Genomic DNA, 24,575 nt, shown 5'->3' on the forward strand with positions numbered 1-24,575 from the left:
TTAGGAGGACCTATTGAGAATAAGAAATTCATGAACTTTTAAATTTGTACTTGATCAAATGAAATCTGGCAACGCTGATGGACCTGTTGAGCACCTCTCCCATTTGTTCTGTAGTATAAACAAATTGTAAATATCTATTTTCTCTATTTAAAAAAAAAAAATAACCTGTTTAAAAATACTTTATTTATACAAGCACCGTAGATACAATAATTGCTTTTGGCAAATATCTTTTACACAATCCTGTATGAAATAGATCTATTTCTTCATTAACTTCTAGGAAAAGGATATTTACCAAATCATAACTTCAAAACAAAAGAGAGAGGTGCTGGAAAGTTGCAACACATAGTTGCCAATGTGTCCCAATATGCAGCATTTTGAAGATGATATACCGGTATGCCTTGTGCATAATTGCTACCATAACAACCTTTTGATTTGATTAGTAATATATTGCAAATTCCATACATATGTAGGCACACAGCCTCTTGCTTGTATTTCCTCCTCACATTACATAGATTGCAAAGGTTAACATTATATGAAGTTATAATGATGTCATACAGCCTGCATTCAGCATTAGTTTTTTTTGCTTTTTCTTATCTGTATTATGGCACCTTAGGTGGCAAGATTCAATACATGTTGATTTATAAATTATGGGGTATGTTGCTGATATATACGCTGAATTTTGTATGTGTTTTCTTCCCTTTTTTCATACAAGAGGGATACAGAATTGTTAAAGATAAAATGGAGACCGGCAATCAAACCCCACCATACTACCATCAGTAAATATGTGTACAGGTGTGACAATAAAATTCCAGGCTCTGATATTTGAATTTAATTGGTACTTCATTTAAAGAGAGAAATTAAAAAAAATATCATGAGGTGTTTAGTGTGGTGATTCAGGTATTATAAGCTATGATGAGAAAAAGGTAATATTATATGTTTTGTGTGGGCTTTCATTGACCATTTATATAGCAATTTTTACATTTTCTAGTTGACAATTTGTGTACACTTCTTGTGTGTTTCATACAATTTGTTTAACCATATGAAACTCTAGCCAGGATAATAGAAATGAATGAATGTAACTTTGCTGTAGCACCCATGAATATGATTGCATATTTGTTGTTAGATATCATGGTACTGAATCGAATTGGGGAATGCACAAACTACCATTACCAAAAATAACTTGTCCCCTGTAAATTGACTGAATAGTTTCATTTGGTTGGAGGTATTTCTCATCCATTGGGTATTGAAACAATTTTGTTCTTTCTTCTTTCTTGGTTAGCTGGAAGTTATCAGGACATTTTCTTTTGTGAACCAATGTTACTTTTTGTTGCAAAGAATTTGAAGTCCATTGTTAAAAGGAAGAGATTTTCAGCTCCAAACCTGTCTTTCCTGAAGGTATAACAAATTGTAAATTGCCCATAATTTATGACATGTACCTCACCTGTATGTATTTTAAAGTCTTAGTCGGTTGTTCTTGTTTGTGACCGTAAAGAGGAATCAGAAAAATTCTTTTTTTAGAATGGAATATTTCCCCTTCATACAAGAATGTATGCTTCAGAAGTTTAGGCAATAGATTCTGCTTCAGTGATAAGTATTTTGTTGTTGTTTTCAGGACTTTATGTTTCAGTAATGAATTTGTGATTTTAAAAAAAATTATGCCTAATGGGCAAAAATGTCTTCCGTCACTGAATAGGGTTTCTCACAGTTTTGCTGTCCAAATGGGACCTTGTAAAAACCAAAATTATGAAGAGATAAGCTTTCTCATTAAATCAAGAAATATTTTGTTTATGTGCCCTCTGAGATTCATGTAATATTATGAGTTGACTATGTCACCTATTACTATAATAAACTTTTCTAAAGTTAAAAGTTGACTGCCCTTCATCAAAGTGGTAAAGCTGGAGAATTAAAAATAGACACTATTCTCAACACAGTTATGGGCAATGTTCTTGTACTCTAACTGTAGGTATATTTGCCTTTTTCTGAGCACCTTTAGCAATAGACGTAAAGAAAATAATAAAGTGAATTTAAAAAAAAAGATTGTCAAATTAAATTAATGTAATGGCTGTCCTTTGACAAAAAAGGATTTATATTATTTGTCGTTGTTAATAGATGTTCAAAACAATTTTCACTCAAACTTTGCGCCCTACTTTAGTCCTGTCTCTAATTATCATGATTGATTGTTACTGTTCACATTATTTACATTTTTCTTCCAGTATATACTAAATGTAGTCGATCAAGAGGCAATGTTTTGAGATTTGACACTATAGATGTAGGTAGAGATTACATGTCAATTTTCTGAATCGTCATATTTCCCAAGTATTTTTAATCTGAATTATTAATCAGACGCTTTTTCCAAAGGTTTGTAACTCTGTTGGTTAGTTACCATGAAGGTAGTATGAAGGTTTATACATGTGTAGCTCCAAAAATGATACAAGCCCCATTATCATTTTAGGAATCACTAACCCTTACCTATTTTAGAATCATGAACTTTCAGATAAATAACCTTTTGAGTAATGCAACAAATGTTCTGAATAAAGAACCCTAATTTACTTTGGGAATTATGAACCCCTTGGTATGGGAAATTTGTGTTTCAGAATGTGAACCTTGGGGAAATCTGAACACTCCTCTTGGATATGTTGGTCTTTCCATTGAGCAGGATAAGGTCTGATAGCCAGATATTCAACCAAAAAGAGTTCAAATGATTTTGATTGCAGCACAGGTAAGGGTTTCACCAGTCTGCAAACTTCTACATAGACAGTGTCTGTTGGAAAAAATGGAGGTATGCTTTAAGATTATGGTGACATGCATTTTAAGACAAGTACTGTATACATGTCAAAACCTAACCTGGAAACCTGTCAAAATCCATAGTCCATATCCATCATGTTATTACTGTATCCTGTTGATAATTAATCTAATTCATCTGATGTGAAATCTGTTTCCCTCTTGTTCTTTTCATCTAAACAGTGTTTGATTGGTTGTGTCATATTCATAATGTCACATGAATGTCTGCCATCAAGGAAACGTATGAAATCAAAATCTAAATCAAAATTTCAACTTTACATCAGTAAATGGTAACACATGACATATTTGAATTGATTTGTGTGTAAGTTTTGTTGAGTTGAGATGTAGAAATCTGTGAATGTAAGAAATTGTATTTATAACTTGTCATTCTTGTAAATAATATGACATCCGAAGCGGAGTTAGCTGCAGTACTGAGAGAATACAGGTCAGATGAACCATTGAACATCAAAATTGACTGGAGGCTTTTATGTGCTATATATAATGATAGTAATGGTGTATAGAAGATAAAAGATGAAGGGGAGTATAAGGGAGAGAGAGAGGGAAGAGGAGGGAAGGGGAGGGGAATGGGATGAGAGAAAGGGGGGGGGGGGAGAGAGAGAGAGGAGGGAATGAGAGGCAAACTCTTACAGAACTGAGGAGGGCAGCATGGGGAACTTGGGGGGAGGGAGAGATAGAAAGGAAGAGAAACGTTATACAAAAAGGGGAGGGTAATATATTAACATCCAGGGTCAAAAAATAGACGGGGAATGGGAGGGTATAGGAGAGAAAGAGATTCAGAGTGTGTGTATGAGAGAAAAAGGGGGTCGAGAGGGAAGGTTGCATGAAGGGACAGAGATAAAGTGAGGGGAGGAAGGGGAAGGAGGAGCTAGTCTACATTATAAGTAGATAAAAAAAAATTGGGGGGGGGGGGGGGAGAAAAGGACTCGATCTGAAAGCATACACATCGAGGAAGAGCTGAGAAAGGAGGAAAAGGTAGCTTACATATAAATTAGAGGGAGATGAATCCAACTATACCGTGGGAGATTAAAACAAATATATGATTGCGGGTAGAAACCGCTGATGTACTTAAAGGAAAATTATAACCAAGGGAAATTTGTGCAGGTTTGTGGCAACAGTGACTATTATTTTGAACGGACATTATGACCTCCAAATTTTCTTCAGCGATTTTCAGGTTTAGAAATTTTGACTTTTTATAACAGGAATGTGTGTTATACCAAAAACGGCAATTAAAAAGTTTGTTTTGTTCTTAATTTCAGATTGTCCATGCAAGATGATGACACCGAGGGGGCATTATTTCTGACATATTGCATAATAATCTGAACTCGTTGTGCTAGTGAGTCGTACACGTAGCACAAACATCTTCCGGTGCGCGCGCGCAGCTAGTGATCCCAATTTCCAAAGTCAACTATCATGTTCATGATCTGCATGATGTCCGCTTTATAATTCAGAAAGTTTCACCTTGCGAAAGGGTAAGAATTCACAAACCTGTACTTGATCGTTAATCACATTTGAATACTCTTTGGAATTATTTATTTTATTCTCGCTGGGACTTTGTCATTTATGTGTGATTTGGTCATTTTAGTCGATTTTTGAAGTTGAGTAACATGTCTACAGAGTCTAGCTAGATGATCTAGAAAATCTAGTCAATATTGTTCGGGTACAGGGCGGTACACCGTACTTGCCCGCCCCAGAGTTTCCCGAGAAGTTGGACACGATACTCCGATGGACACGCCCACGCTGATGGGGAGCCCTATGGTATTATTTAAATGTGGCCACACAAACATTTGGCACCAAACATTTGACTTGAGATTTAGATTTGACTTGAGTAGGGTGGCCAATACCTGTGCGTAATGCTTCTACGCCTAATAAACACATTAAACACTGCAAAACATATGGTGGTGTGACCAAAGTTCGCGCGTGACCATAGTTCGCGCATGAAGGGGTGACCAAAGTTCGCGGACATTTTAGAATATACTACAAAATGTGATATTCGATCCATGATTTCTCACATTCTACACAACTTTATTTATTTCAATTATTACCAAATGGACAGCAAAGTTTTTTAGGTCTACTACAGATTGGTTCAACTAGAAAAATTTACCGTCGAAGGATGTCCGATGTCCGATCGTGCGTGCGCGCTGCACCTAAAAAAGTCATAAAAACAATGAGACCTAACTTCACGCACGGTGGTTTACAGTTGATTTATCAAAAAATGCGATCCATCAAAAATAAGGTAATATCATAATTTGCAAGGCAAGATATCGTACAATCAGTTAGTACCACTCTTAACTAACAATTTTGAGGATTTCGGATCTCAAAATGAAGATTTCCAGACCCTTATCGGTAAGTTGATAATTTTTCAGAACGGACGCAAATAACTGCAAAATTTGCGGATCTTTTGTCAATATTTTCACAATTTCGCACCCAATTCTAAAGAAAATTTCGTTTCTGGGTAATTTTATGACCCTCTTTCCATTGGTGATATCAGATTTTCGAAATCTTACCGATTTTTTGAGAAAGCGAACTTTGGTCACGCGCGAACTTTGGTCACACCGCCATACTAACACTAAAAGTGCTTATAACAGGAGAACGATACGCGATGCCTGTGTGGGACTGAGACAACGAAATCTTTGAGCACCGTCGAAAACTCCAAAGGTCAAAATGCGACATAAAAATGTGAATAAGTTAGCTTTTTCACGCTTTTTATCATAAAAAATTGTGTTTTTTTTATATGAAAATCAGTTTATTAGAGGGATTGACTCCGAAAAATAATGATAAAATTCCAATTTCTTACGCCAAAAACGGAACCTTCGCACCTGCTTCCACCGTATCTGTGTTTGTGAATTACAATGAATCTATGGGTTTCGTAAGAATACAATTTAAAAGGGGAAAGTGGAGAGACAAAGAGAGAAAAGAGTGAGAACTCATGTATGGCTGACATATAAAAAGGAGACACAGGATAAGCTTTTTAAACAAATAAATGACATGCAGATAGGGACTATACTGTCATCAACACATAAACATTGAAAAATATTGTCTTTTATTTGAAAGATTTAACAAGGTATTTTTTTCGGGCAAAATTTCAATGATAGAGAGAATTATTTATCTTTTTCAAAGTTTCAATATAAAGTTCGGCTTCTGATCGAAGCTATGTCCCTTTTTGGAATGTTTAAATATGTAACGCCCATCACAAGAGGGCAGTAAATATGCGCGAACTTAGGTCACACTTTTTGACAGACGCCGGTAGTGGTAAGCCTTCCGATATTTTCATCTTATCATTGGTTTGAAGTAAATACAGCCTTGGAATGTCATTTTAATCTGATTATATGATAAATTACGTATCAAACATGATATATGTTGATCTGGATATTTTGTAATGTGCAAGAAAAGAAAAATATCCGCGAACTTTGGTCACCCCTTCATACAATAGGGAGGCCAATGCCCAAATCTAACTTTTTAATTACTAATTTGTTTATAATAAAACAAAGATTAAAAGAAAGCATTTTCTTTCACTAAGACAACTCACCTATCTGCCGACTCCTTAAGTTCCATAAAATAGGAGATATCCAGCTCTTTTGTAGCCATTTCCTTCTACGCCTATCCGTACGTAAGAGCCTTGAAACAATTATATTTCATGTCGCAAAATTACGTTCATAATTAGACAGGCCCGAGGGAATGGGCGTGTCATTGTCCGAACAAAGTTCATGATGAAGTTTAAAACTTCGCGCAAAAGTACAATCACTCAACAGCGGCTAGCCTTGAATCGGTCGCACACATACACACCGACATGCAGGCAAGCCCCGATCCAGGCTGAAATCCAGCCATCAATGTGCGAACGATTACATCTTCTACTACTACGAGCTGAAGGCGATGGTTGAAAAATGAAGAAGAGATATCAAAATTGGCAGGAAAGAAATAGATATAATTCATTGATATTTACCTTAGATGTGTATTCCAATAACTTGATTTCCTCATGAGTATTCCTTATGATTTCAGTCTGAGATCTACTGTACAATCAACAAGAACGACCTCCAAAATCAGCACATCATATTATTTAATCCCCGGAATGATACTATGCATGCACCTCGCATGTACGTACCTAGTTAGCTAGCTACCTGGATCTCTCTCTCTCTCACTCTCTCTCCTTCTTCTTCTTCGGCTATACGTGACAACACATCATCCAATCATGTCTTTTCAACCGAACTTCTCAATTGTAGTATAGACTGCTCACGTAGACATTTTTTACTGAAATATCTGTTTTTTAAACATTTCTCATGCATGATTTACTGCACGAGCTCGACACTCAAGTCTATAGTGCTGTGAGAATAAGGTACTGTGTGTGAGACTACGAGAGATTTGTCTGGCGCGCGATATGACCGGAGCTCATACATATTGATACTATGATGTCGCAAGACTTCCATATTTGGCTAGAACAATGACAGCACTGTTCACAGTTTTTCTTCTCATTTTGAGATGGCTGTAGCTATGGGGCTCAAACCAACGCAAGATTGACATAAACATCGTACTCTATCTACCTTCGAATGTTCAGTTGGTAAAAATCTGTATTTAAAAAGATATAATCTTTTTTCTTTATATTTTCTAGTTGTTAGAAGTGACAATTGTGAACATCTGAAATGTTGATCTCTATCAAAAGTTCTTTACTCAAAACAGATCCCATATTTTTAGGGTCTACCTTCTGCCAATGAGAAGGTTTTTAGTGAGCAAACCTCCAGGATTTTCTTAGTCGGTTGTGCGCGCCCGTCATGGTCTTCTGCTACAACAATTATTGGATTAAAATACGTCAAAATCTGCAAGATCGTCAACAAATGGTGAAAGACTGTTACAGATCCGTGATTATAGGTATGTTGTGAAATGTATAATTGTATTTTCTTTTCTCATTTTCATCAATTTTAATTTTTACATAATTTTTTTCTCCTTGCTAATTTTTTTAAGTGGACGACGAGCGCACAAATCGTAGGTGTAGAAGCCTTACGCCTGAGCATTGGCCTCCCTACATACAGGCTAGACTCTAGAGTAGAGTCTCTGTGGCGCTTGTTCAGAAACCTATCCAAAATTTGACCCGTAACTCTGGCGTGGAGATACCCTACTAAAACATACCCAAAATGAAGTAAATATTCATTAAATGTCCAAATAAAGATCATGAGTTAAAAGTCGTTATGTTTTTAACCTGTTTCATGTCAATTTTCTTGTCATTTTTGGAGTATTTTTCGGAAAAACAGTGATGGTTCACTTTTTCACAGGTTTCACGGCAACCCGCTACACAATACAAGTGCATACCGATGGTGGTTTGCAGGCGGGCGCGTGCCTGTGTGATGTTATCTATCGTAATGAGGATCTGAGACATTACGGTAGATAACTTCACACAGGCGCGCGCCGGCCGCGCCCGCCCGCAACCCACCATTGGTATGTACTTGTAGGCCTATTGTGCAGCGGTCAAAATTGCGGGCCCGAGTTATGTGTAACAGGGAATTGATGATCTCGATGTGGCTTTAAATTGCAGGCGTGAGGCCGCATCCGGAGCCGGCTTCAAAAGCCAACACATGTGTAACGGGCCATAGTCCATTGTCCAAAGCACTGAAAGCAGTGGAATTTGCTTAAAAGCTGACACATGTGTAACAGGGGCCATAGTCCACTGTCCAAAGCACTGAAAGCAGTGGAATTTGTTTAAAAGCTGACGCATGTGTAACAGGGGCCATAGTCTACTGTCCAAAGCACTGCAAGCAGTGGAATTTGCAAGTATGAAACTTTTTAAGAATACCGAACTAAAATAGAAATTAGAAATTTGTTGAATTATACCTTTTTCAAGCTTATAGTGCATGAAAAACAACAGCGCTTAGTTTATCCCTTTCAATTTTAAGAGAACGGCTGCTCAGAAAATTGTACTATGGATCATGTTCAAACGGAAGATTTGTGAGAATTATTTTGGCCGATTTGATGACGTCATTGGGTGAAGCGCAAACCGGGAAGTATCGCGCAGAGCCTATCTTGTGAGTGCTGAGCTTACCGAGACTAGCTCGATGCAAGCAAATGTTGAATGCTCATACAAATAACAAGACCCGTACTTGTCTGAATAAGACAAAATGTGAAATGTGATTGCTTACTTCAATTCTCGTCTGAAATCTTACTTTTTCTTGTGTAAATAAAGTTTGCTGAATGTTAGTCTGATCTGCTAATAAATAAAGTTAGCAATCTATTGCACTTAGTGCAGTCCATACAATCTACCATACTCAATAGTGGAGTAATTTATAAAGTCTAATTCTAAGTCAGTAGCAGTGCTCCCTTCAATTTCAATAAATAAAACTTATCTCACCAATCTAAATTATTAAGTCTTTATTCATCTGGCATTGAAATGGTACTACATCACCAACACTGTCCTCGTACTACCAAGCTCCAAATCCGACCATTTCAACCTGTTCACCCTCACGCACGGCGTCGGCATCCAGTGCCCCGCCGTGCCCCTCACCATCACCTTCTCCTTCTCCAACTTCACCTGGATCTTCTGGTTTTTATCTCTAATACCCCCCTCACATACACAGATTTTTCTTACGAGTCCTTACGGATCGCACAAATTCACGGATCTTTTACGGATCCTTACGATTTGGCCACTTTTACGACCGATTTAAGATTTGTTACGAGTTATTACGAGCTATTTACGGTTTGTTAAGGATTATTACGAGTTATTACAATATACTTATGGCAGAATTCCACGATTTGTTAGGAGTTGTCACGGATACCTTCGAGCAACTTACGTGTTAGTAACGACCTGTTAATGTGTTGTTATGAGTTAGTTACGAGTATTTACGAGTCCTTACGAATTTAACCAAAAAATAACAACTGAAAATGAAGTGTTCAAATTCGCAGCTTTTATACCTTTCCCCCAAAACAAAAACGATACGTAAGAATACTTAAATTATACGTATCTATTTGTACAGTACTCGTAACTACACGTAGTGTGCTCGCAATAACTCGTAACAATCCATAAAGCCATTGTAACACGACCCAAATGAAATCGTAAACAACACGTAAGCACTTGTAACAATCCGGAAATGATCCGTAAGTAATCTGTTAATAATCCGTAAACAAATCGTGAACGTAAACCAACCGAAACAAATCGTTAGAGAAAATCTTTACAAGTCATTTACGTATTCTTGCAAGCAGTTTACGGATGGTAACGTGTTGATGCGAGCGGTTTACGATACTTACGGATTGTTATGACCTATTTACAAGTTATTTACGAACAAATAAATCCGTGGACAATCGTAAGAAGATTTTTGACATGTCAAAAAATTGCCTCTCCTTTCACGGATCCTTACGAGTATCTGCGAGTTGTTGCAAGTTGTGACAAGCTATTTACGGATACCAGCGAGTTATTTACGGATGCTTGCGATTGACTATGAGTTGGCGATCCGTAAGAACTTGTAAGGAAAATCAGTGTACAACTGTATGTGAAGGGGGTATAAGAAGAAATTGACTTGATGCAGGTCCCGGCAGAAAAATCCATACTTAGCTACAAACTACTCTAAAAGAAAGCAGAAAAATAAAAAAAACAGACTGGTGAAAGTTTGAATGAATTTTGACCAGATGTCATGCAACTACAAAATCCTGGCAATTTCGCTATTAAAAATAGAGCGCCATTTACTTAGGCTTGCTTTTAACTACAGTGTATGCGGTAAGGAGAATTCTACCAGTACCACAGTCCACACTTGATTTTTAAGATGGGAAAATGTTGAATTCTTTATGGAATGAGTCTATTTGCTTAACTAGCTGCACCACAGTACAGTGTTTGTTTCATTGAGAAATGCTGATCTTAAAATCAAACAGTGTACAGAAAAGATGAACATCTATTTGACCTAAATCGTCTCAATGTGTGAATGGATGTAGATGATTGTATACCCAGCCCTCTCACCATTGTATAATATGCTTTTTCAAACAGCAAGCTAGGAGGATTTTAGACAGAAATATATCAGGTGTAAAATTTCCCCAACAAGCGTACTAGCAAAGGTGGACAAATATTTGTAAATATTCATATTTCAAATTCAAATTCAAATTCAAATTCAAAGTTTATTTAACACTCTCTTCATAAAAACATTCAAACATACAAATACAGCATGGAATGATATAAAAAAAAGAACAAGATAGTGATAAGAATTACAATGGCAATTATCCAACCTTAACCCATTAGCAACCTGAGATTTTGTAAAGATGGTCTATTACTCACGGGAAGGTGTTGCAATATTGCTCTCATGTAATTGTTCTGAACAGTATGAAACATGCGCTATTTTTCTATGCAGAATCCTACTATAGACATCGTAAAGGATTACGCACGTATATAACATTATAGCGGTAGATCCTAGAACGGATACTATAGTGCGTTAAAAACAGACGGGCAGTTTCAGCTGGTTCAGTGAGTAAAAGGCGGGGTGGTTTCAGGCAAATCAGAGAAGCAGACTGGTGACAGTTTGAAAAAATCAGACAGAAAATTGTGACTAATTTTTTTTTCTTTTTCTGAATACGTTTGACTCAGAGGGGATCTTTCCTCTCCATAGAACCTTGATAATATACAATCCATAATATATTTTGAGTAGTACCCCAAGGGGGAAGGCACTTCGGAGAAGAAGCAGAAAATATGCCAACCCTGCAACCAGCCGTCCCATGTATTGTTATTTTAATTAAATAATTAATTAACGGTCACGGTATTTTTTTGAAAGTGGAGCTGAATTGGTATGATCGTATTGGCTAAATTTCACACATTTTGGGGTCTAAAATTACCTTCATAGCAATTTTAGGTTCTAAAAGGGCACTAGAAATGTCATACTAGATAAGAATGAGAGCAATAACCATACACTTTGAAGGCATTTGCAGTCTGAAAACAGAACTCAACTATCCCTTTAAGGCGCAAAGCGCTGTACATTTACGTACTCTTTAGTTGCATAAGTTTTCCCCTACGTTCGCATAGACTGGATATATATAAGAGGCTTGAACAAGTCCGTCTCACTCACTTTTAAACAAAGTTCAGGGATAGAACTTCCCCATTACAGAACTTCCCTATCTGTATATATTAGAACTTGGATAAATTAACAGCGTGTTGGGTTATTCTAAAAAATTATTGAAGTCCCCATATTTTTAAATTTTAGTTAAATTATTAATTGATAGAATATAGCAATTATATTTTGGAACAAACTAATCCCCAAGTGAATTATAAAGAAGTTTTTGATTTATTCGTATGTGATGAAATATCGGTCAGATTGAATTAAGTACCAGTATGCATTATTTGTGAAGTCATTTAATTGATAGGTATATGCATAGTTAACAGAGATTTCAAATGCAATACACATTTATACATAGGATATCAGGTAGTCCACCTAGTTTGGCAATGCATGTATATTTTATTATCTAGTACTTTCCCATCTCTATTTACCTTTTACAATTACAGATAACATCTTCTAGACCCCTACCATCTCTTCAGGAAACAGAAGACAGACAAGTATTCCAAATACTCCTTGAGGAATCTTGAAGGAAGTATACCAGACAGAAACACCATGACACTACAGTGGACATTTGTGGCAGCCTTCCTATATCTGGAGGTTTTTGCCCTTATCCTGCTAATGCTCCCATTCATCAAGCCATACATGTGAGAATCAAAATATTTTTGAAATATTATGTTTTTCAACAGTTTGATCACAAAATTCACAAACAATCTATGCCAATCTGCAAAGGTAGACACTCTAATGATTTATTTCAAATTCAATATAATAATAATAATAATAATATTCTGTGTTTATAATAGTGCTCAATACATTGATCCGACGATATGCCTAAGCGCTTTACAGATATATATATTAAAAGTGTAGCTAGGTATATGTATTCAATCTTTTCTCTCTGTTCTACTATTGACATTAATTAATTGGCAGATTGTGATGAAAAGCATGAATCGGTCAAAATTAAAGGAAACCTTGAAATTTGTACATTTACATGTATTACTATGTTTTGTTTTCTATTTCTTTATTTTGATATAGGTGGCAGAGATTCTTTAATTCTGGAATAGTGAAGTCTATCACAGCCTATGCATACATCTATTTCAATGTCTTTCTCTTCATCCTTGTCTTGCTATTCCTTGGTAAGTCTACTGATTTTAGCAGTGAAGGCTTGTTCATACAGTTCAAGTAAACAATGACTGTTTACTTTGTGTTTTGTTTAAAAGCATACTTAAACTTTCTGCTATTCCCAATTTTTTAATCCTATAACGCAAAAATAAGTGAGTATACATAGCACCATTGTTGCATATATCTACTTTATTTGTCCAAATATCCATTCATTTAGTACAACAACAAAAACCCGCTATGGTTTACCGTGGCATACAGTGTATATGAACGCGCCTTAATTGTCTACTCACTTGTTGCTAAGGGGGAAGGGTTGGCAAGGATATCATCACTCAATCTCTCTCAATAAGTACATATGAATTTGTAAACTTTTAAGAATTTTATTTAAAATCTTTTGGGACAATTTTTTAATTTACAGTTGAGGATTTTATTCATGTCAGGAAATGTTTTGTAGTTGGTACTGTGTTGGCGGCTTGGCGCTATTTAAATGTTAAGAAGTCACTTTGCCTTAAGCGATCAACACATGTCCTCAAGGGTTCTGCTTCTGTTCAGTACACAGAGATAGAGTTTGATCTAGTCCTACAGTGTAAGTGTGTCTTGAAATATAATGTCCTACTGTGTGTAGAAGGTTACATGTACATATTTGTGTACTATATAATGTTGTTTTGGTACAATGGCTTGAAAAGGGGGGGGGGGGATTTCAAGGACAAGATAATTTCTGAAGTATCTTGTATGTGTTTATGCACCATTTGATCTGATATCTAAATGATATGTATTTATATCATTATACAGAAATAATAGATAAATAGATAATATTCAGTAAAAACTGTTTTCTTATTTTTCAGATTCAGTGAGAGAAGTAAGCAAGTATACAGATGCCAAAGATGAACTTGATGTGGCTATACCTAATGCAGAGGCCATCCTCAATATGAAGCTGTTCAGAGCACAGAGGAACTTTTATGTGGCTGGATTTGCCTTCTTCCTCTTCATGTGAGTATCTTTCTTTTTCCTGTCAAGTTAATGTCAGAACTTCAGTTACTATCACTTGTTATAATGTATGACATAAACATGTATTTGGCATAAAATGAATATCTGAAACCACCATGTCGCTTTAATAATGTAAATATGTTACCCTTTCTTTGCTCTGTAGTCAGTTGAATTGATTAGAAGCCTCTTAGCATTTGATTTTCCATTTGGATCATACACACCTCTTTATATGACAGGGCCAAGAAACGGGTAATCATATTGACCTTTCAAAGATAATATGCTCTTTAAAAAAAAAAAATCTGTGAATTTGCTATTTTTTGCACAATAAACTAATATAAATTTATAATCTCCCTCTTTGCTTGCTATCACACTTACCTGTCCTATAAGCTGGTGTAGCGTTTCGGAAGGAGAATGATGAATAAATGCCATTCATTCATGATGCAATAATCTACCTAAAAACTATAAATGACTGCATAATTTTGCTTGTAAATGATTGGTTACAGGTAAGAGGCATTCCTTTGACGGGCAAGGAACATAGCTTTGCACAAAAGTTCTCCAATTCTGACTGATCTGTATTTGATAAGAAACAGGAATGTGAAGGGCACTTTGTTCAACAACTCTTATTCCTCAATGTTGCCTTAGGCCCTTTAATGTGTCTGAATGGGCTCTCAGGATATAATAGCATTTACTGTGTGTTAGAAACTAACATATTTTCTGTATCTGAATTTCACCCCTACAGTGTATTGAAGCGTATGTGCAACCTAATCTCTAAGGAAGCTACTTTGATAGCTTCTAACGAGGCATCAGTCAAGCAAGCACAGGGGGCATCAGATCAGGCCAAAAGACTCATGGATGAGATGGATGAACTACAAAAGGTCAGTTTTTAAGAAATTCATGTACTTCTAAACTAAACTGTTAAAAATTAGCCCATGTACAGTAGTTATGAGAAACAGGATCTGCAGATCGTGGCATTGGTATGACATCTATTTTTTTTATGCCTCCGTTACGAAGTAGCCGGAGGCATTATGTTTTTGGGTTGTCCGTCCGTCCGTCCGTCTGTACGTACGTACATACGTACGTCCCGTTCTCGTGATCGCGTTATCTGAAGAACCGATTGATGGATTCCTGCCAAACTTTGGTCATGTATGTATCTTGCAGAGCCGATGAACCGATTAGATTTTGGGGTTACGAGGTCAAAGGTCAAAGGTCACAGGGCTCATTATGTATGCAAAAACAGTTCGTGATCGCGTTATCTGAAGAACCGATTGATGGATTCCTGCCAAACTTTAGTCATGTATGTATCTTGCAGAGTCAAAGAACTGATTAGATTTTGGGGTCATGAGGTTAAAGGTCAAAGGTCACAGGGCTCATTATGTATGCAAAAACAGCTCGTGATCGCGTTATCTCAAGAACCGAGTGATGGATTGCTGCCAAACTTAGGTCATGTATGTTACTTGCAGAACTGATGATGTGATTAGATTTTGGGGTCACGAGGTCAAAGGTCAAAGGCCACAACGCACATTATGTATGCAAAAACAGCTCGTGATCGCGTTCTCAAGAACCGATTGATGGATTCCTGCCAAAATTAGGTCATGTATGTTACTTGCAGAGCCAATGAACTGAGTAGATTCTTGGTTCATAAGGTCAAAGGTCAAAGGTCATGGGCTCATTATGTATGCATAAATAGCTTGTGAACACATTCTCATTAGAACTGACAGATGGATTACTATTTAACTCAGGACATCTTGCAGAGCCAATGAACTGAGTAGATTTTAGGGTCATGAGGTCAAAGATCAAAGGGTCATATATGTATATGAGAAATCGCTTGTAATCACGATATTCTGAGAACCTGTTAATGGATTACAATTGAACTTGAATTCGAAAAATGTGTTCTGTTTTGGTTTGTAAAATTGCTCTATGACGGAGGCATCATTTTCAACTGCGCGCAGTCGAATTCCATCTAGTTTTTAATGATTTGTGCCACAGTGTGAATATAAATTCGCATCGAAAATGGCTTTTATTTTTTTCATGATCAAATTATTTTGTCAGCTGTGATGAACATGTCAACATTTTAAATATTAACTTTCCAGGTCTTTTTTCTTGTCTTTGGCAATGTGCATGGGTTTAACAAATGTATGAGATAACTGTTTTACATCATTGTAGAGAGATATTTGTCCAGTACTTGTGATTGACAGGTTGTATATGAACAGGAAATACAAGAGTTTTAAATTTACACAAGCAGGTATGCAACAACCCAATCTTGACAATGGAGAAATCTACAAGAAATCAACTAGGACTGAATTTGTTAGCCCCAAATTTGTAAACAAGGAGAAATGTAATTAACAATAAATCAGTTAGCAGTTGTCATGTTGAAATTAATTAGATTGCTGTTTACTTAGGACATTAGAGAAGTCAAAGTTCTACTTTTATTCAGAAACTATTATGCCTCATCACCTTCGAAAATGACTATTTTGTTAACCTCAATTTTGCAAATTTGGACTGAAACTTAGAATAGCTTTGCTGGGTATGCTGTCTAAAGAAAGAGCTTAAGGTAATGTTGTAAAGATTATTCAAATGAAGCTCAGGAAAACAAAATCATCCAGAATTGAACATCAAAAATTATTTAGATATTGACAAGTATCTGATCGGTAATGTATTTGTATCACATTTTTAGAGGACTATGAACAGAAGTCACCTAATTAACCAAATATCAACATTTCTAGAATATGTATTTTTTCTTCAGCTTTAGAACATTGAAAACTAGATGGAATTTTGACTGCGCGCAGTCGAAAATGATGCCTCCGCCATAGAGCAATTTAAACAAGTTTGGAGTTTAAATCTCCAGTGGTTCTTGAGATATCATGATAACAATCTCAATGTATGGAATTTCATAAGTTGACCTCTGTGACCCTTGACCTTTGACCTATGTGCTCCAAAATCTAATCAGATTGTCTTCCTATGGTGATACACACTATCATTAAGTTTGAAGTTTAAATCTCCAGTGGTTCTTGAGATATTATGATATGGTGATACATACTATCATTAAGTTTGAAGTGAAAATTCTCCAGTGGTTCTTGAGATATCGCGATAACGATCTCAATGTATGGAATTTCATAAGTTGACCTCTGTGACCCTTGACCTTTGACCTACGTGCTCCAAAATCTAATCAGATTGTCTTCCTATGGTGATACACACTATCATTAAGTTTGAAGTTTAAATCTCCAGTGGTTCTTGAAATATTATGATAACAATCTCAATGTATGGAATTTCATAAGTTGACCTCTATGACCCTTGACCTTTGACCTACGTGCTCCAAAATGTAATCAGATTGTTTTCCTATAGTGATACACACTATCACTAAGTTTGAAGTTTAAATCTCCAGTGGTTCTTGAGATATCATGATAACAATCTCAATGTATGGAATTTCATAAGTTGACCTCTGTGACCCTTGACCTTTGACATACGTGCTCCAAAATCTAATCAGATCGTCTTCCTATGGTGATACATACTATCCTTAAGTTTGAAGTTTAAATCTCAAATGGTTCTTGAGATATCGCGCTAACAAACTCAATACAAGGAATTTCATAAGTTGACCTCTGTGACCTGTGACCTTTGACCTACGTACTCCAAAATCTAATCAGATTGTCTTCCTATGGTGATAAATACTATTCCTGAGTCTTAAGTTTAAATCTTAAATGGTTCTTGAGATATTGTGATAACGGTCAAACGGGACGGACGTACGGACGGACGTACGGACGGACGTACGGACGGACAACCCGAAAACATGATGCCTCCGGCACCACCTTCGGTGGCGGAGGCATAAAAATGTATATTATGTATACTTGCCCTTGCCCTACATGTAGATATTGAGATTGATATCTGTATATGCACAATGAAAGAAATATGAAAGAACAGACAAAGCAAGGTATGATTGGATAATATGATTCTCTTTTGATAAAAGGAGCTGGAGACCAAGACTAAACGTCGTTCACGCTCAGGCTCTATGGCTGACATCGTCGTCGCTGCAGTTGCAGACAGTGAAGTTGCCAAAGACTTAAAGACTACCAGGGACGATTTAGCAAGCTCAAAAGCAGGTAATTGATGTCATAAAATACAGATTAAAAAGACTAAAATTGATTCTTAAGAGTTATTCCATCACAAAGCATTAAACCACCTCCCAAAATGCCCTCCAGCAAAATCGGATGGAGATTGCAAATACGCAACAATATGTTTTAAGCCAGCATCACTGCCTCTTGTCTGTGTGTGTTTGTGTGAGTTTGTGTGTGTTAGCTTCATTGTTAGAAGTTCTAAACAATTTTTTTTCTTTCAAATTAAGGATTGTTGGTGAAAATCTATTGTTACTGTTGCAACTGCAATGTATGTAGTTTAGGACACAGTCAATGATTTTTTTTTTCTTCTGGAAAATACCTAAATTTTTTAATTTAATCAGCACAGCTTTTTATGTTTATCATGGAAAAAGAAAAGATTAAAATTGGTTCAAGAACAGGGCTCAAATTAATTTTTTGTCCACGGGGGCTCTTCCCCCCAAAAAAGAGCCCCCGTAAGCCTTCTCACGGGAGCTCTTTTAGTACTGACGGGGGCTCTTTTTTATACAAATATCCATTGAATTGGTACCTATGATACTCCTCAATTATTTGCTATTTCATCATTATCATTTCAATCAGCATTTTCCCTCTTACAAATTTACAAGCTACATAGCTGTTACTGGCCTGTGTATATAATATAAACGCATACAACACTGATCTTTATGATGTCTTTAACGTGACATATCTTCTTCTCCCCTTGCAAACGAGAAAGAAAACAAGGTCATTAAAAGGGATTAAGCGACAAAATGATTGTGATTCAAATTGATGCGAATATTTGTTTGAATAAGCACTGCTATTCACCCGAATCTTCTTTGTAAAAACAACTTTTACAAATCTCAGCCATGCTTACTGAGTTGAGACGTTCCATTCAATGTAAAATACTCATTAAAGAATACACTTCTCCTAATCTGAAAGTGATCTTACAACACAGTGGCAGATTTGCATGGCTGAGATTTGTAAAAGTCGTTTTTACAAAGAAGATTCTGGTGAAAAGCATTGCTTATTAAAAAAAAATCCTTGCATCAATTTGAATCACAATGATTATTTGTCGCATGATCCTTTTATTAAATAACCTTGTTTTCTTTTTTGTTTGCAGGGGGAGAAGAAGCTATGTCACGTTAAGAAATCATAAAGATCAGTTGTATTATGCGTATATACATTTATGATACCAGAACAAATGTTGATTATCAGAATGTCATTTTGGAATACCTCTATACAAATACCACATTGTCTTTAGCCCGTATCAGTATTAGTATGATCCAATATAAAGCTATTATTCTTTATTTAATTCAGTATAATGCTTTTCCTCAAAAATAGTTTTGCTATTTTTTTAGGGTTGAGACGCTAAGAAATGCATTGCAAAATGATGGTGGTTCTCTCTCTCTCTCTTTATTTTAATCATGCATTATCAACTACATATAACGCAGCAACCAAAAACTTGGGTTATCTGAGATAGGTGAAAGTAAGAGTTGAAAAGAAAGTCATGCTAAAACGGCGCTTCACTCCCCCCCCCCCCCCCCCTGAAAAAAATTAAATAGAGTAGTCCTCCTCTCCAGCATCCCCCCCCCCCCCCCACTTTAATATCACATTTTCACTTGGCAGCCCAAAGGGGCCGGGGTGGGAGGAGGGGGTTAAACCCCCTAACTCCCCCCCCCCCCCCCCCGTAGATCTGCCCATGTTACCATATCATTCCACGACATATTGGTCTTCCTCTTCTTCTTAATAGGGACTTTTAGATTTGCGTGGACGTGCACTGGCAGTCACATTTGACGTCCTTTTAAGCACTGGCACTGCCTTGAAAGGAGGTCACACGTTGCAGTCCACGTTCTCATCGTGCAAATCTAAAAGTCCCTAATATTGATTTACTGGTCGAGGTTCATTATTTGCTGGTCATTTGAAATCACCAGATTTCAGCGGGTTAACGCTTTCACAACGAAAAACTTCTCCATGACCATGTTTCTGCCCTTGCGCGATCGCCTCCAGCTCCAGCAGACATGGCGCGGTAGCGTGCACACATACCGCTACTAACGGCGCAGTAGGCCTATAACCACTGCTGACGGCGGCACTGCACTGCGAGCTGAATCGGTAATAATTAATAGGCCTATACTCATAAAACGAGAAATCTTGCACGCTAATCTAAGTTCCATTTCATTGGTTTAAGGTTTGAAAATTAAAACTCAATATTGTGTTAAAGTTATAACAGAAAAGATAATCTTTATTTTAAATTCCACGGGGGCGATTTTTAATTTTGCAATCGCCCCCGTGAGCAACCTGACGGGGGCGATTATGTAGCTTACGGGGGCGAATCGCCCACCGCCCCCGTGTATTTTGAGCGCTGTTCAAGAATATAATCAAACTTGTCAAAATTATGTCACATGTTTGATGGAAGTGAGGATTTTTAACCTCTTTTTTCCTGTCAAATGGTTACCCTAAAACCATGATGACTCGGGCCAAAGATGAATAGGCACATGCTCTTGTTTTTCTCTTGGTCAATATATAAAGGCAATGAGTAATGTTTCCTTTCTTTTTTTCTCTTTTCTTCCAACCAGAATTGGAGAAGTCGAAGAAAGAGATGGATGCAGTGAAGAAGCAGGCTGAAGGAGTCTCTGCCGAGTATGACAGATTATTGGAAGAACATTCTAAACTACAGGTAGGATGATAATGATGGAGTGGGTTTTACTCTTTTAAGGTGTTAGTTAGTGTTACAGATTGAGTGCTGTTAATGGAGACTCTGTACTGAATTTTAAACCTATACACATAGTTTGCCCCCTTCCCCCTCCACCCCATTGTCCCTACCAAGTATGTTAAATTACCATCATAGCAATCTTAGTAACGGACATGGTGTTGAAATGTTTATAACCTATTAAACTCACATCAGAAAGTTCAGTGCTGGTGTATGAAACATATTAGATGTTGCCCTCATCCCCTCATCTCTATAGAGTGTCTGATTACTATCGGAGGTAACAAAGGTTACAAGTACGATGTTGGAACATTACACTAGGGTGTTTAGTCAGTGTCAGAGATAAAGTGCTAGTGTCAAGAAGGTATTCCCCCCCCCCCCCTCTCCCTAGCCAACTGTCTACCAAATATAACATATTGCTGGTGAACACTCTACAGCTATTAGTCCAAGCTATTTTTATGCCTCCGCTACAAAGTAGCCGGGGGCATTATATTTTCGGGTTGTCCGTCCGTACTTACGTCTGTACGTATGTCCGTACGTACATACATGTACGTCCCGTTCTCGTGATCACGTTATCTCAAGAACCCATTGATGGATTCCTGCCAAACTTGGGTCATGTATGTATCTTGCAGAGCCAATGAACTGATTAGATTTTGGGGTCGCGAGATCAAAGGTCACAGGGCTCATTATGTATGCAAACTAGCTTGTGATCGCGTTATCTCAAGAACCCATTGATGGATTCCCGCCAAACTAGGGTCATGTATGTATCTTGCAGAGTCAATGAACTGATTAGATTTTGGGGTCACGAGATGCAAGGTCAAAGGTCACAGGGTTCATTATGTATGCAAAAATAGCTTGTAATCGCGTTATCTCAAGAACCCATTGATGGATTCCCGCCAAACTTGAGTCATGTATATATCTTGCAGAGCCACTGAACTGATTACATTTTTATGCCTCCGTTACGAAATAGCCGGAGGCATTATGTTTTCGGGTTGTCCGTCCATCCGTACGTCCCTTCTCGTGATCGCGTTATCTCAAGAACCGAGTGATGGATTCCCGCCAAACTTGGGTCATGTATGTATATTGCAGAGCCAATGAATAGTTTAGATTTTGGGGTCGTGAGATCCAAGGTCAAAGGTCACAGAACTCATTATGTATGCAAAAATAGCCCGCGATCGCTTTATCTCAAGAACCCATTGATGGATTCCCGCCAAACTTGGGTCATGTATTTATCTTGCAGAGACTATGAACGGATTAAATTTGGGGGTAACAAGGTCAAATGTCAACAAAACAAAACAAAAATAGCTCGCTTCTGTTTTGGTTTGTAAAATTGCTCCATGGCGGAGGCATCATGTTCGACAGCGCGCGGTCGAAGGTCCATCTAGTTGGGTCATGAGATACAAGGTCAAAGGTCACAGGGGTCATTATGTATGCCAAAGTAGCTCGTGATCGCGTTATCTCAAGAACTGATTGATGGATTCCTGCCCTACTTAGGTCATGTATTTATCTTGCAGAGCCAATGAACTGATTAAATTTGGGGGTAACAAGGTCAAATGTCAAAGGACACAGGGCTCATTATGTATGCAAAAAATAGCTTGATTCTGTTTTGGTTTGCAAAATTGCTCCATGGCGGAGGCATCATTTTCCACTGCGCGCGGTCGAAGGTCCATCTAGTTTTGCCATAAATTACCAACTGCATCTAAACTTAAGTATACCTGATGATTGTATTACATTGATAGCCCTACTTGAGCTTGGGTCAGACCAAATAAAATGATACATTGGATTTCAACTTATGTTTGTAACTTCACTATACTTTCGAAAATAATATTGCTAGTGACATTTGTTTGTCTCGCACTGTGTGGTCAACAAGGGATCTAAAAGATCACGACAATTAGTGTGCCGCTGCTACACTTCATCAGGTGATAAAATATATTGTAAGCAAGTGTGTTTTATACTCTATGGGTGGACCAGCGGTCAAATAAGTAGAACAATAATGGACAAGGCCTATTGGTTGAAGCACATGGTGCTCAACCAATCAACTATACTTGTTCATGAATGTTGTATTACAAGAAAAATTCACATCAATAGCAATACTAATATTTTCAAGACAATTGTTGTACCTATATTTGAATATTATCAGCCGGTATGGCATTTGTATACTAAATTACTGTCAAGTAAGATGGAAGAAATACAGAGATGGGCTACTCGAATTGTACTTAAATGAAATGTCAACAAATGACATACCAAAAAGGCTTTGAATTCTAAATTGGCAGTCTCTTTAGTCAAGGAGAACATTTTGTTTTATCTATATTTGCTCAATTATCTGTTTTCTGATTTCATATTTATCTTTATTGCCAATGAAATAATGATAATAATAATAATTTTGGAGCACCAAATTACCAAATACTTTGGACTTGCTCTTAACTGGGTCTTATTTTCATCAATATCTCTTTGTTTTCTCTTACTTTTGACAGAAGCAAGTGGCATCCTCGGAGACGAAGAAAGACTCATAGATCAACTGACTTGAGTCGCAGAGCTAGATTGACAAGAATGTTGATGTGGAAGATAAGGAGTAGAATTGGGGGTCATCAAGTGCCTGTCTGATGAGCCAGTATAGCTTGCTACAGAAAGTGTTACAGAAATGTACCTTGCTTAAACTAAATCAATGGGCTGACATTAGTTTCTCGTATTCTGTCACCCTACCCCCGGGGGGGATACTCAGATTTGGTTTGGACAGGGGTGTGCCGCTCAAGCCTCGAAACCCCTACCCATTATTAGGGCTCATTTTTTTCACAATTTTCTGGTGTTTTTCTGATGTTTGCCTGGCAAACACCTAAAAATTCTGCAAATTTTTGAAATTTTGAAAAAACAGACCCTTTTTTAATGGTATTTTTGTTACAAGTGGGACCCATGTTTAGGAATTTTTTTGTGAAAAAGTTACCCATTAGAGCGGCACACCCCGTTTGTCCTAATATGTGAGTACCCCCCTCCCCGGGACCCTACCCTGATAACATATTAATATTATCTGTATTAGTAGGCTTTAATTTGTTACTGAATATATTTTACAAAACCTTTATAGCGATTACAGAATTCATTTTTTCTGTCATTATCAGATGAGAGTTCTTCTCACTGATTACATTACTTTACAAATGGCAAACATTATCCCTTTCATAAAAGAAAAAATGTATTTGGTTCATTTTACAAAAATTATACTTTCTTATGAATTTATAACACACTGGCCATTGAACACTAATGGGTATTTGTAACACTATTCTAGGGTATGTAATGGGTTTATTTGTTGAACGATACCTTTAATAAACTTTTAATTTGGTTAAGGAGTTTTCTCCTTCATGTAGAATTACCATTTATCTTATGTTTGTATACCGGTAATGCAATCAAGTAATGATAGAAGAATAGATTAAGTACCATATTGTAGTATGTTGTATAGATTGGTGGTAATCTTTTTCCGTTTGTAGCTGGTTACTAGTCTTCATCTTGAAAAATGTATAATTGAATGACCAGGCACCACAAACTAAAAAGGAAAAAAGGTTGGTGGTGTGATTTCAAGTTCGGGCTCATTAGAGGTGGATTAGGTAAAGGTTGCTCAGATTTTGGTTTTTAGTATTTCCTGAAATAGTATACTGTACTTAGTTTTATGTAATTCCAAAATTCAAAAAAAGGTCAAAAAGTAGTATTTTGGTGCAGTTTTTGTAGACCTATGTTGTTTGATCAGGGACTTGTTAGTTGTATCCCAAGTCCCTGGTTTGATCTTAATTTTGTTGTAATAATGTTAATTTGAGTATGACCCTGGCTACTGGTCTCTACTTTTTAAAGATTTTAAATCTATACCTTTTTTTATAGATAAAGCTGTTTCATTGA

The 24,575-nt window shown here is 36.9% G+C and overlaps 1 protein-coding gene across 1 annotated transcript; it reads left to right on the plus strand.

Annotated features, from left to right (window-relative positions):
- The first annotated feature begins 4,194 nt into the window (after positions 1–4,194).
- LOC587050 (B-cell receptor-associated protein 31) lies at positions 4,195–24,368 on the plus strand. The gene is made up of 8 exons (XM_030972211.1): positions 4,195–4,271; positions 12,257–12,454; positions 12,840–12,940; positions 13,769–13,913; positions 14,650–14,785; positions 17,872–18,004; positions 20,566–20,666; positions 23,171–24,368. The coding sequence occupies exons 2-8, from the start codon at positions 12,363–12,365 to the stop codon at positions 23,207–23,209; spliced, it is 747 nt and encodes a 248-aa protein (XP_030828071.1). The 5' UTR covers positions 4,195–4,271; positions 12,257–12,362; the 3' UTR covers positions 23,210–24,368.
- Positions 24,369–24,575: the final 207 nt, after the last annotated feature.

Source organism: Strongylocentrotus purpuratus, unplaced genomic scaffold (genome assembly GCF_000002235.5).
Source record: "Strongylocentrotus purpuratus isolate Spur 01 unplaced genomic scaffold, Spur_5.0 spur5_scaffold_6, whole genome shotgun sequence".
Taxonomy (NCBI): domain Eukaryota; kingdom Metazoa; phylum Echinodermata; class Echinoidea; order Camarodonta; family Strongylocentrotidae; genus Strongylocentrotus; species Strongylocentrotus purpuratus.